Source organism: Entelurus aequoreus, linkage group LG05 (genome assembly GCF_033978785.1).
Source record: "Entelurus aequoreus isolate RoL-2023_Sb linkage group LG05, RoL_Eaeq_v1.1, whole genome shotgun sequence".
NCBI classification, from domain to species: Eukaryota; Metazoa; Chordata; class Actinopteri; order Syngnathiformes; family Syngnathidae; genus Entelurus; species Entelurus aequoreus.
This window is the reverse complement of record NC_084735.1, coordinates 23,008,591-23,023,586: the sequence shown is the minus strand read 5'-3', so window position 1 is coordinate 23,023,586 and position 14,996 is coordinate 23,008,591. Positions and strand designations below refer to the sequence as shown.

The 14,996-nt window shown below is 39.2% G+C and overlaps 1 protein-coding gene across 2 annotated transcripts in view; it reads left to right on the top strand.

The window, feature by feature from the left end:
- Positions 1–13,333: 13,333 nt before the first annotated feature.
- Positions 13,334–14,996, top strand: part of LOC133650321 (class I histocompatibility antigen, F10 alpha chain-like) — a 13,923-nt gene continuing 12,260 nt past the window's right edge. The window contains exons 1-2 of one of the 2 annotated variants that reach the window (XM_062047435.1): positions 13,334–13,590; positions 14,598–14,864. In XM_062047435.1, the coding sequence (XP_061903419.1) occupies positions 13,536–13,590; positions 14,598–14,864 (322 nt within the window). In that variant the 5' untranslated portion in view covers positions 13,334–13,535. The remainder of the gene's footprint in view (positions 13,591–14,597; positions 14,865–14,996) is intronic. The other variant, XM_062047436.1, reaches the window with a different exon arrangement.

Here is a 14,996-nt window from a genome sequence, read left to right as displayed (position 1 = left end):
GCGTGTGGCAAAGTGCTAATTGTGCCAAAGTTCGACTCCCGTTTGTCTCCTTCATGACGCCATCAAGCCTCCGCCTGGGCAAATGTGCATTACACTCCATTTGTACAGAAATAGTGATATTCTATTGTATTTATTGAAGAACAAACAGGGTGCTTTGAGATTAAACAAATAATAATAACGGACCACCAAATATTCCCGTCACATGTGGTATATGTCATTTGTGTTTATTTCTTCTGGCGGGCGGCCTCCAACCTCACCGCCGGCCTTTTTTGGGAAGATCAAAGAATCCGCGGCCATGTTGGATTGTGACATCAAACCTGTCAGCGCTGTGCTGTTCAAGTGTTGCTTCCAGTCGAACCATTAAAAAAAGGTGACTCTCCAGCTCTGTGTTGACGTGCGCTGCTTTCCGGGTGCACACTTTTCCTGCGGTGTTTTTTTTTCTGACTGCTTGCAAGCTGGGGGGCAGAGGGGGGGGGATGTTTCTGTCAGCCATATTGTGTTTTTGTTATGCAAGGTTATTTTGTTTGTGTCATCTTAAGTTCTATTGTTTTTAAATATATCCGGGGAAGTGGGCGGTGCTGGCGGAAACCTAAAACCAAATAAAAGAAAATGTCCTTCAGAGAACGACCTCAACTATTAGTTTGTTTTTACTGCGTTGAAGATCTTTCAACGAAAGAAATATGGTGCTGACAAAAGTATTATTTCATGTTTGTAAGTATTTTTTTTTTTTTATGTAATATATAATCTTTTCTAAAATGACCTTTTTGACTCTCGTGTGTTTTCTTCCCAACGTTGGGAGGCATGCCTGCATTACAACAATTGGCCACAGGGTGGCACTGTATCCCGCAGTAGCGTAAATCAAAAAGTCTGACATTTTGTTCATATGCGATGCAATTTCCAAACTTTTCGCATCCAAAACGTGAACACTCCCTTGTCAATTTGAATTCAACCCAAAAGAAGCAATGATCATACGTGTCTCAGTGACGTTTTAAAATGTATTATTTACCTGTTTTGTGCTTGACTTGAACTCAATAACGGTCGAAACTGGTTGTCACGTGACCGTCATGTGACAATCCAGGATATAATTCCCCAAAATGGCCGCATGTCAGGTAAGCGAGCTAATTTCCAAAAGCCAATTTTTTCCCCATTACAGCTATTTTTAAGGTTATTTAGCAATTCTTATGCTTCTTATATGATGTCAAATATAGCAATTCAACTGTTCCTACTACATTTGATTTATTCATTCCTTTAAAGGGGCTGTTTAACACAAAAAATATAACAAGAAAACCACTAGCTATTTTACCATTGGTGGATTAACAGAACATTCCCTAACTTCCAGGCTTTCAATTTTTGAAGAAATAAATATGTTTACATACATTAGCCGCACCAGACCATAAGCCGCACGTATATACCAGTAGGAAAGATTTTGTAAACGTTTATTTACATACCTCAATTGTTCCAAAGGCTGCGACGGTTTAGTAAGTCAGAATTGGTTTAGTTATTTTGTAAAACTTCCAAACGTTGCTAGAAGTGATGAATGAAGAATCCTTTCGAGCAGAAACGCAATGGACGGTTATGCTTCCAGGTCAAAGCACGAAACAGGAAGTACATTTTCCAACCCTCCGCACCTGCATTTAGCAAACTCGTCCAAACGATGGCGCCATAGTACAAACAATAACACACATTATCAGTGTCTCTGTGTAATATAGAAACTATTTGTTGTATAAACACCATTATAACCGTTAGCGAAGAAAGATCCACTAATTGGCCACACTGTTTCAAAGCCTCAGGTTTCAAAGCGTTAAAGTAGCACCGTATAGTCCGGAAAATACGGTATACATCTATATTTTTAAATGTCTCTATCTAAAACACGCATGGAGCGCATGCACACACACACAAAAATCAGTCCCAGAGAAGCAACCAACAATTTTCAGTCATGTTGTTGTTATGATAGAATAAACATTCAATGATGGCTAACGTTACTAGCTCAACTTTTCCAAATTGCGATCATTAGCTGACAACAAACATAACTAATGCGTAGGCGATACGTGGGGAGTTTACGTGCTCGAAGCCAGAACAAGGCTGGTTATAATTGCAAACAGCACTTTTTAAATATCCATCCATCCATCTTCTTCCGCTTATCCGAGGTCGGGTCGCGGGGGCAGCAGCTTAAGCAGGGAAGCCCAGACTTTCCTCTCCCCAGCCACTTCGTCCAGCTCTTCCCGGGGGATCCCGAGGCGTTCCCAGGCCAGCCGGTAGACATAGTCGTCCCCACGTGGCCTCCTACCGGTCAGACGTGCCCTAAACACCTCCCTAGGGAGGCGTTCGGGTGGCATCCTGACCAGATGCCCGAACCACCTCATGTGGCTCCTCTTGATGTGGAGGAGCAGCGGCTTTACTTTGAGCTCCTCCCGGGTGGCAGAGCTTCTCACCCTATCTCTAAGGGAGAGCCCCGCCACCCGGCGGAGGAAACTCATTTCGGCCGCTTGTACCCGTGATCTTGTCCTTTCGGTCATAACCCAAAGCTCAGGACCATAGGTGAGGATGGGAACGTAGATTGACTGGTAAATTGAGAGCTTTGCCTTCCGGCTCAGCTCCTTCTTCACCACAACAGATCGATAAAGCGTCCGCATTACTGAAGACGCCGCACCGATCCGCCTGTCGATCTCACGATCCACTCTTCCCTCACTCGTGAACAAGACTCCGAGGTACTTGAACTCCTCCACTTGGGGCAAAGTCTCCACCCCAACTTGGGGATGGCACTCCACCCTTTTCCGGGCAATAACCATGGACTCGGACTTGGAGGTGCTGATTCCGAAGTATTTTTAAACAATTTTGGAAAATATTGCTGTTTGGTTTTGAGCCCTAAAATTGCTATGCAAAGACAAATATGCCACGTGACACATTTGTCCCAATAAAAGTGATAATTAGCCAACTAACAAATGTCGTTTTTTTAAGTATTTTGAATTAGTACATGTCTTTGGTTTGTGGAAACAAAAGCACAAACAGGAGTTGTTTTTAAATAAGGAATACATTCATAATAAATTATAATTTTAGAAACAAATACCATATATGTGATACCTTTGGTCTGTGGTACAGCCCCCATTTTACTTTAAACACAAATGTCTTTGGATTATTGTTTGACAAATCTTGCCTTTTGTACGTTTGAGATGAATACCCAACTATACACATACAAAACGTAAATATGATTAGGCCAATTTAGTTTATTTGTTGTAGTTTTAAATAAAAGTCAACTCCGCCGAGGTTTTGTGTTTTTGTGTAGTAAACATCAAACATACATCAAAATCATTTTTTATTTCTTTATTCGAACTTAAAAAAGCAAGCTGTTATTTAAATGCTACACGTAATTAAAGGCCTACTGAAACCCACTACTACCGACCACGCAGTCTTGATAGTTTATATATCAATGATGAAATCTTAACATTGCAACACATGCCAATACGGCCGGGTTAACTTATAAAGTGCAATTTTAAATTTCCCGCTAAACTTCCGGTTGAAAACGTTTATGTATGATGACGTATGCGCGTGACGTCAATCGTTGAAACGGAAGTGTTGGTACACCATTGAATCCAATACAAAAAGCTCTGTTTTCATCTCAAAATTCCACAGTATTCTAAACATCTGTGTTGGTGAATCTTTTGCAATTTATTTAATGAACAATGAAGACTGCAAAGAAGAAAGTTGTAGGTGGGATCGGTGTATTAGCGGCGGACTACAGCAACGCAACCAGGAGGACTTTGAGATGGATAGCAGACGCGCTAGCCGCCGACCTCACCTTAACTTCCTCCGTCTCCGGGCCACCGACCGCATCGGTGATCGGGTGAAGTCCTTCGTCGTACCGTCGATCGCTGGAACGCAGGTGAGCACGGGTCGTGATGAGCAGATGAGAGCTGGTGTAGGTGCAGAGCTAATATTTTTAGCATAGCTCTGTCGAGGTTCCGTAGCTAAGTTAGCTTCAATGGCGTCGTTAGCAACAGCATTGCTAAGCTTCGCCAAGCTGGAAAGCATTAACCGTGTAATTACATGTCCAGAGTTTGGTAGTATTGTTGATCTTCTTCCTATCCTTCCTATCAGGGGCTTATTTGTTTTGTTTCTATATGCAGTTAAGCCCGATGCTATCACGTTAGCTCAGTAGCTAAAGTGCTTCACCGATGTATTGTCGTAGAGATAAAAGTCACTGTGAATGTCCATTTCGCGTTCTCGACTCTCATTTTCAAGAGGATATAGTATCCGAGGTGGTTTAAAATACAAATCCGTGATCCACAATAGAAAAAGGAGAAAGTGTTACCGTCAGAGCGAAAAAAGATACGTCCTGCACTGCACTGTAATCCTTCACTCTAACGTTCCTCATCCACAAATCTTTCATCGTCGCTCAAATTAATGGGGTAATCATTGCTTTCTCGGTCCGAATCTCTCTCGCTGCATTGTAAACAATAGGGAAATGTGAGCAGCCCTTCCTCCTCTGACGTCACGCTACTTCCGGTATAGGCAAGACTTTTTTTTATCAGCGACCAAAAGTTGCGAACTTTATCGTCGTTGTTCTCTACTAAATCCTTTCAGCAAAAATATGGCAATATCGCGAAATTATCAAGTACGACACATAGAATGGATCTGTTATCCCCGTTTAAATAAAAAAAATTCATTTCAGTAGGCCTTTAAGAGGCAATATCTGAGCGCCACCCTGTGGTCACTAATAACATCAACACTTCCATAAGGACATCATCCGAGGCCAGAAAGGCGCACACGTCAGCGACCTCTAGAGGTTGACACACAACATTGTCTTACATTGTTGTATCTAAATGGTAAATGGGTTATACTTGTATGGCGCTTTTCTACCTTCAAGGTACTCAAAGCGCTTTGACAGTATTTCCACATTCACCCATTCACACACACTGATGGCCGGAGCTGCCATGCAAGGCCCAAACCACGACCCATCAGGAGCAAGGGTGAAGTGTCTTGCTCAAGGACACAATGGACGTGACGAGGTTGGTAGTAGGTGGGGATCGAACTAGCAACCCTCAGGTAGCTGGCACGACCACTCTCCCATGCCGTCAATCATCTGTATGCAATTAAATTGTTTACAACAAATAAAAGACAGTATCATTCAATGATCTTGAGAACTTTCCCTGCATTTACTGTGTCGTCTGATGTACAGTATCGTACACAAACTTCCACTTTGTAAGCAAAGTTCTTGTAAAAAAGAAAAGAAGAACATTGCTGACCTGCTGCCTCAACACAAAATGTATGCATTCTACCCAACGGCCACTGGGTGGCGGTAGAATCTCGGCGTATTACGTGAACAAACATTTTACTTCTGACCTTTTTACCTCAATGTATTAGGGGTGTAACAATTCATTCTTAAGATTCGATCTGTGCTTTGCAAGTTGGCCTTCCGAATGATATATATCAATCTAGTATCATTTTTAAAGGTAATCAATGCATTTGATCGATACTAGAAAAGAAAATATTGCATTTAATGAAGGCAGACTTTATATAAAGTTGTGTTTAGCACTTGATAAAGACGTTAAACGGGACTCGAGTCTCTCTGCCCGTCTGTGACGCCATCACCACGCGCCATTAGTCATCAAAAAAAATACGGCGGATACCAGAAGAGACGCAGATAAACAAGAAATGATCAATCAAAGTTTATTTATATAGCCCTTAATCACAAATGTCTCAAAGGGCTGCACATCAGGGCAAGAAAAAACTCAACCCAATGGGAACATCGAGAAACCTTGGAAGGGACTGCAGATGATTAACGACTTAACAACATGTAAATGTATGAATTATTAGTTGTCTTATTGTCATTTTACTGATTTGCAATGTTTTACTACACCTTTGCAAATACATTTTCAATTAGCCACTCAACAAAGAAGTAGTGGGTATTTTATTCTATTTAACAATCAAGCACTCATATGCAAAAAAACAACCCAAAGTGTCCTGGCTCAAGATAGTCACAGGTACATATGTAGCTTTTAATTTAAATCTTCAAGTAAAACAAAGAGCCCATGGCATATATTATTATAAAACAAATATCAAAAACAACCAACAAGCCTCATCTAACCTCAATTAAAGTTTAAATTGGCTTGATTGTTCTCTGTAAGTCTCATCAGTTAGCAAATTTGCTGGTGAAGTATTTAAAGTCCAAATGTCAGCTGAGCTGACTTTCAATTGTAAGTCTTGCAAGGCCATTTAGCTTCTCTTGGCTTGTTGTGGCTCTGAGATAGTTCTTAACTAGTTTTCAGTTAGACGCCATTTTCTCCACCTGCAACAATCACAGGTAATGTTATAATATGAAAAGTCAGTGTAAAACCTTTCAAATTCTAAGTTGTTTTTTTACTTTGTTGTTGTCAGCTATTTAGTTGTATTTTATATTGCTACGAAAACAAATCTTTAAACATTTACCTTTTTTGCATTCAGGCTATTCATATGTCCCACTAATTACACATGTTACAAGACCGCATTGAACACATGATAACGTAACTGACTTTCATCAGATGCTTACAATTAGCGATTTTGGTAATTATTCAGTAATTATTCATTACTGAGTACAACTTGAATGTGGCATATTGCAATGCAATGCAGCCTCTGAAGGAATGGGCGCTAGAGCTGCAGCTATCGAATATTTTAGTAATCGAGTATTCTATCGAATATCCCGATTGATTAATCGAGTAATCGAATAAATCATATGTTTGCTTAATTAAGATTTAATTATACATGTTAAGATGTGCCCTCAATTATTGCGTTAGGCCTAATTTTCTTTTCTTTCCTAAACGCCTGTTTTTGATTTTCATTATTGAAGGCTGACACGCACAGCTGAAATGCATCCGTGGTTGATTGTGCCAATTTGTCTGTGCTAATAAAAACAGGTGCGCTCACAGCCCTACGTGCTGTGTGGTGTGACCGCATAAACGAAGTTCTTGTCTCTCCTGCGTTTTTGATGATTATTATATGGTGCTGTTTAAATGTTGGTTTCTCTACGCAAATCCGCTGAGCGGTTTTCAACCTGCCAACAATACATAAACAGTATAAAAAGACGAACCACTTAATAATGACAACAACAGTTTTAAATTTTAAGAATGCAATACAGTTCATTGCATTCATTGCATGCAAAATAGTATATATATAAATGTTATATATATATATATATATATATATATATATATATATATATATATATATATATATATATATATATATATATATATATATATATATATATATATATATATAAGAATACATTTTTATTTTAACTTTCTCAGGGAATATTAATGTTGAACTAATATATATATATATATATATATATATATATATATATATATATATATATATATATATATATATATATATATATATATATATATATATATATATATAAGAATATATTTTTATTTTAACTTTCTCAGGGAATATTAATGTTGAACTAATATATATATATATATATATATATATATATATATATATATATATATATATATATATATATATATATATATATATATATATATATATATATATATATATATATATTAGTTCAACATTAATATTCCCTGAGAAAGTTAAAATAAAAATATATTCTTAGTATCAAAAATAAAACAATAAGAACAGTTTTCATTATATCAAACATAAAAAGTGGATTTCTGATTTTAAAGATGATAAAAAAAACGCTTGAAAGATGCGGCTATTGAGGTCACCATTGTAGCCTTCAAAGCCTCTAAAATAACTTTAAAACCCTCCATCAACATCATAAATCATGCCTGTCACCTGGAAAGTTGACGGCTGAGGACGTATTCCGACAAGTTGGGACACTTTGACAGCCATGTAGGACCCGGAACTGGCGAAAATAACACAAGGCCCCTCACCTCGTTTCTTTGCAAGGACTGTGAGTCGTTCTTCATCTAAATGGGAATATAGGAACATCCCAGCAGTCTGCAACCTAATTACAGCAGACCTTGTACAGTAAGTGATGTTTTATTATGTTTGTTGGCTCTCATAAAGTCTGCAGTGAGCAGAAATCTGTGATGAAGGGGGAAAAAGCCACTGTCGGGTTGCGTTTTGCGTGTGCTAAGAATGATCAAAATACGTAAATATTAAATGTAATTATAAATGTGCCTATTACTACATTACATATGTACTTACATCATGTATATAAAACCCTAATGGAGGTGTTAGGATGTTTTTAAGTGCTTTATAGTCAGAATTGAGCGACTCTCATGGGCGTAAGAGGACTTTTGATCGCATTTATTTAATATTTAGAATGCATTAAAAAAAAAACATCCATTATCTTGTCTTTCAAATGATTGTGAACGATAGGCAAAATTCCCCAAAAAATTGCAGTTCCCCTTTAAAGGAGCCATATGTAACAATTTCATGTCAAGTCATCATGAAATGGTCCTGATATGTCAAAAGGCATTAATAAATCATGTTATTTTCAAATACCTCTATAACTGATAACAGTAGTTCAGCCGGGATATGCTTGTTTCAAAATTAGATTTACAGCCCCAAAAGCTTGTTATTGTTTTCATTTCGATGTCCCGCCCTCCACCGTTTGACCAATTAGAAAGTCTGTGTGCGTGTTACATCTAGGTTGCCAGTTATGCACCGCCATCTTTGTCTAGCTACTGCCGCTGGTAAAGTTACTAAACATGTCAGACCTTAGTAAATATAAATGGCGTACCGTATTTTTTCGGACTATAAGTCGCAGTTTTTTTCATACTTTGGCCGGGGGTGCGACTTATACTCAGGAGCAACTTATGTGTGAAATTATTAACACATTACAGTAAAATATCAAATGATATTATTTAGCTCATTCACATAAGAGACTAGACGTATAAGATTTCATGGGATTTAGCGATTAGGAGTGATAGATTGTTTGGTAAACGTATAGCATGTTCTATATGTTATAGTTATTTGAATGACTCTTACCATAATATGTTACGTTATACCAGGCACGTTCTCAGTTGGTTATTTATGCATCATATAGCGTACACTTATTCAGCCTGTTGTTCACTATTCTTTATTTATTTTAAATTGCCTTTCAAATGTCTATTCTTGGTGTTGGGTTTTATCAAATAAATTTCCCCAAAAAATGCGAGTTATACTCCAGTGCGACTTATATATGTTTTTTTTCCTTCTTTATTATGCATTTTCGGCCGGTGCGACTTATACTCCGGTGCGACTTATACTCCGAAAAATACGGTAATTATGATTCTCAACTTATTCATGACAAAGCCAGGAACAAAACGAGGATTTGTATCGGGGATGCCTTTGAAAGATGGAGACCGTTGAAGGCAGAGAAGATTTTTTCATCTGACGCCAAACTTGCTCATTTCCTCCTTGATAGGTAAGTCAGGAATTTACGCTTTCTAAATGGAAAGGGACATTTGGTATGTAAGCTATATTGTCCAATACAGTCTATGATCTTGTCTAACTAAGCTAGTATGTCCGTGCAACGAATGCTTAGTGTGAAAGTGCATAGCTCCTAGTGTAATGCTTAGCATGCAAGCCCGGTCAATGACACATCGACATACAGGCTAACTGGGGAAATGTATGCCCGTTAGCCTTTATGTCAATGTGTATTCCAACTGACCGGGCAATATATATTTTCGACAAATAAAACCTATGTGGATATGGTTAGGGTCGGTGCCTATTTCGTTCTCAATATGCTGATACGCTGTGGAAATGGGTTCCAACTGTGAAGATCAATCAATCAATCAATCAATGTTTATTTATATAGCCCTAAATCACAAGTGTCTCAAATGGCTGCACAAGCCACAACAACATTCTCGGTACAGAGCCCACATACGGGCAAGGAAAAACTCACCCCAGTGGGACGTCGATGTGAATGACTATGAGAAACCTTGGAGAGGACCGCATATGTGGGTAACCCCGCCCCCTCTAGGGGAGACCGAAAGCAATGGATGTCGAGTGGGTCTGACATAATATTGTGAAAGTCCAGTCCACAGTGGATCCAACACATCAGCGAGAGTCCAGTCCATAGTGGGGCCAGCAGGAAACCGTCCCGAGCGGAGACGGGTCAGCAGCTCAGAGATGTCCCCAACCGATGCACAGGCTAGCGGTCCACCCGGGGTCCCGACTCTGGACAGCAAGCACTTCATCCATGGCCACCGGACCTGTGCAACCCCCCCTCCAAGAAAGAGGGGAGCAGAGGAGAGAAGAAAAGAAACGGCAGATCAACTGGTCTAAAAAGGGGGTCTATTTAAAGGCTAGAGTATACAAATGAGTTTTAAGATGGGACTTAAATGCTTCTACTGAGGTAGCATCTCTAACTTTTACCGGGAGGGCATTCCAGAGTACTGGAGCCCGAACAGAAAACGCTCTATAGCCCGCAGACTTTTTTTTGGCTCTGGGAATCACTAATAAACCGGAGTTCTTTGAACGCAGATTTCTTGTCAGGACATATGGTACAATACAATCGGCGAGATAGGCTGGAGCTAAACCATGTAGTATTTTATACGTAAGTAGTAAAACCTTAAAGTCGCATCTTAAGTGCACAGGAAGCCAGTGCAGGTGAGCCAGTATAGGCGTAATATGATCAAACTTTCTTGTTTTTGTCAAAAGTCTAGCAGCCGCATTTTGTACCAACTGTAATCTTTTAATGCTAGACATAGAGAGACCCGAAAATAATACGTTACAGTAATAGAGACGAGACGTAACGAACGCATGAATAATGATCTCAGCGTCGCTAGTGGACAAGATGGAACGAATTTTAGCGATATTACGGAGATGAAAGAAGGCCGTTTTAGTAACACTCTTAATGTGTGACTCAAACGAGAGAGTTGGGTCGAAGATAATGCCCAAATTCTTTACCGAGTCGCCTTGTGTAATTGTTTGGTTGTCAAATGTTAAGGTGGTATTATTAAATAGATGTCGGTGTCTAGCAGGACCGATAATCAGCATTTCCGTTTTCTTAGCGTTGAGTTGCAAAAAGTTAGCGGACATCCATTGTTTAATTTCATTAAGACGCCTCCAGCTGACTACAATCCGGCGTGTTGGTCAGCTTTAGGGGCATGTAGAGTTGGGTGTCATCAGCATAACAGTGAAAGCTAACACCGTATTTGCGTATGATCTTTTGCCCGGATTATGTTTTGTCTTAGTTTAAGACTCCCTTAGTTCTGTTTCAGCACCCCTGGTTTTGTGTTTCTTGGTTGTCATGGGTGATGATTATTTTCACCTGCCTCTGATTAGTGTTCAGGACGCTCACCTGCTCCCGGGCATTAATCAGAGAGCTATTTATTCCTGCCTTTCGCCACACTCGGTCTGGTCGTCTTGTTTGCTTCGTGCAACATTACGTTTGTCACCCATGTTTTTGATTCTTGTGCTAAGTTTCGCCTTAGCTCCCCGTGCTATCGGCATGCTTGCTTTGTTTTGTTTGTTGGTACGTTGACTGATTTATGGACAATAAATCACTGTCTTACCGGCACCTTGCCTCCGGAGTTGCTGCTGCATCTTGGAAGAACGACCCGCACATAAACATGCGACCAAAACGTAACACCAATGTGACGGACTCAAGCCGCCTTGTGGGTTCCATGGACCATCAAATAGCGACATCTCTGAGCAGTTTGACGTTTGTTTTATTTTTTCAAACAAAACCTCAGTCCCGGTCGCTTTTCAGCTCCTCTCCTCCGCTCGCTCGCTCGTCGTCTCGGGCTCTCCTCCTCTCTCGCTCCGCGTCAGCTTTTCGTTGGCTCCTTCCAGCCTTCTCTTCATCTCTCTCTGCTGCTCCCCTTTTCTTCAGCGAGAGGAGATTGGATGATCATGCCCAGGTGCGCGGATCGCACACCTGGGCACGATTGCGGCGTCGCTCCCGGCGCGCCCCGCCTCGCCGCTCGCTCGCCGTCCACGCCTCCTTGCCACCATCTTGGGCCGGGCCCCGGCGTGCCCTGCCTTGCTGCTCGCTCGCCGGCCCCGCCTCTCCACAACCAACATTAGCACGGCTGGCATCATGGCAATGTGAAACGTATGGAGACAGCCAAATCACATGATAATATTATTCCTCATTCGTGTTTGCATATTGTGGACTATATGTACCAAGTTATATGGCAATCTGAAACGTTTGAAACCGTAGCCTACAGGCATACCTTGGTAAAATGTCTCCTCTTTAGTTTTGGGCGTACATTAGGCTGCTAAGCATGCTCCACTTGTTTTCACCAGTATAACCATTGCTAGCGTTGGTTGTAGTTTGTTTTAGTCTTTGTTTTCTGATAGTACTGACAAAAACCACATGATTGCCATTTGTTGTGATATTGTACGCAGGCATGAGCTACTTCTTCCTGAGAATAGCCTAATTTCAGTGTAAAATGTGTTGGTTAGAGATTTGTTATTGACAAAATGCTTGTCTATTCAGTTGTTATGGTCCCAGCACCTCAACCCCTTGTAAGTGGCAGTGGATATTTGGAGTTCCTTGTAGTAGCCCAGTCGATCGAGCTGGATTCGGCTGTGTATCTGGCAAACTCAGTCAGGGAGAGGGGACTACAAAATTTTGACCGTGATTGCAGTACCACATATGGCCAGATTATTACATATGCTCCTTTAAAAGAAATAAAACAACTATAAAAAACTTGCATGATAAAAAATAAATAAAATACCAACAATAATAATAACATATATATGCTTTGTCAATAGTGTGGGTATTTTTACGACTTACTAGTTGAGCTTGGCATGGCGATATGGGCCACAAGGAAGGAAAAGGTGGTTAAAAAAGGCGACCAATTATAGAGGGACTGAAGTGTGCTGTCAGAAGGTGTTCCTGCCAGACTGGTTAGGTATTATTAGAACATGTGGAATAATAACATTACAACGTGATACACAGACACTGCTATAGGTGTTTCAGGAAGAAGAACGTCAAAACCAGAAGCATTGTCATTGCAATATAAGATATGGTTGCAGGCACGCTGGCTACTGCCTTACAATAATAACAAATAGGCTTTTAAAGTTTTTACACGTTTAGTGCTTTTTAGACGTCGAAGCACTAACTTTCGCATCCGTATTATTATCTGTGTACATTTAGCGTTGATACAAAACTAATTGTTCATCTTTTTAACTGCACAATGTTGGTAAAGCATTAAATAAAGAAACAAAATTAAATACAAGGTGAAACTTTAGCATTGTTATAAGCTGTAAACATTCAGCATTCATACAAACTAATTGTTAATCTTTTTTTAAACGACGTAATGTTTCTTAAAACAATAAGTAAAGAAAGAAAAAGTAAAAACGGGACAGTGGGGCAAATGTGGCGTGGCTGGACTTCTTTTTTCCGCATTCCTTAAAACTGGTTTTTGGTGGTGGGTGGGGATTAGAGTGAAAACTTCTCAGCCCAGGTGATTTCCCATTCAAGCAAAAATTGGCATAATTAGCTCAGGTGGAACATTATTAACAGAGCCTCGACATTTCATTGTTAATTTTTCTGTTGGCTGTTTGCTAGTCAAGATAGTGTTTGTCACTTTTGTCTTTCTCTGCGGATTAAAATTATATTTTTGTTTTGTGCTGACATCATGAACTGGTGTTTATGTTTGCTTCTAGAGGTGCAAATGCACAGCGTGGTGCCTGGTAAGCCCTCTTTTTTTTAATAAGTGTATAAATATTATTCATAAATTCTCTTTGTTCTTGCACTTATTTGACTTCTGTGAGTTTCTATTATTATTATTGTGTTATTCAATCTCATTATTGAGTAATAATGATAATATTTTTTTAAATATGTTTTATTCTTTACTTTAGCACTCCACAACATTTAATCAGTCATTTATTTCACATTAACTTTTTTTTTTTACTTTGGACTAACATGAATCTCTTTATTGTTTTCATATTCATTGTTGTTCAACGGTGATTAAATTCTCTCACTTTCTTATCATCTTGTAGTTTAACGGTGTCTGAAATATATCAATATTATTATTTTTGTTTTACCATTTGTTTAAACTTTCAATGAGATGTATTCAAATGAAAGGTTTATACCAAAAAAACTGATACGTTAATTTCATTTAACCGTAAAATTTAATAAAAGTAGTTATTTGTCTCTGTTGAAAAATCCGTTGAGGTATATATAGAGGTTATACAGCTTGGCAGAGACCTAACAATTCAATACGTTCCAATAAAGTTCCAGAAGCAGATGAATACATTCAGACCCTTTAATGTTGTTGGCATTTCCTTGGTTTTCTTTGTTCGTTTTTTCTTTTAAAAAGACTTCTCTTCTCCTAGCCTTGTAAAATAACGAACACTGACTTCCTGGTATCGTCAAACGCAGAAGTGGCAGAAACTATTCAAGTGTAGTAACATCATCTCGCCACAAGATGTCAGTAAGCGTCTACATCAAATGTGCAGAACGGGTTGTGTACACATTTGTTTTACTTGAAACTATTCAACCCCCATTGTAGAAAAACATGTTTTTTTTATGTACAAACTGTCTACAGATGGCCTATAAAAAAGTTAGTAATAATATTACTGCGTTGTATTTTTCATAGAACACCATTTGACTCTTGACTATCTGGCAGTGTTTTATGTTCACATTAGAACAACAAAAAATAAAAAAAAGTAATCTTGTTGTTTTGTTCTTCTTTCAGTGATTCACACACTGAAGTATTTCCACACTGCGTCCTCTCAAGTTCTAAACTTCCCAGAGTTTGTGAGTGTTGGTTATGTTGATGACGTTCAGATTGTTCACTATGACAGCAACAGCAGGAAAGCTGAAGCCAAACAGGACTGGATGAACAAAATCACAGCAGAGGATCCAAAATATTGGGGGACACAAACAGAGATCGGTGTCTTTAATGAGCGTGTCATCAAAAACAACATTGAAGTTCTTAAGAAGCGTTATAACCAAACTGAAGGTTTGTTTATGTTGAACTTTCTACTACTCAAATATATTTGCTGTACCGGTACTCTCTTTATACTGTACTAAAACACATTACTGCACTGATACTTGTCTCTGTCCATCCCATAATAACCTAACAAAATACTGT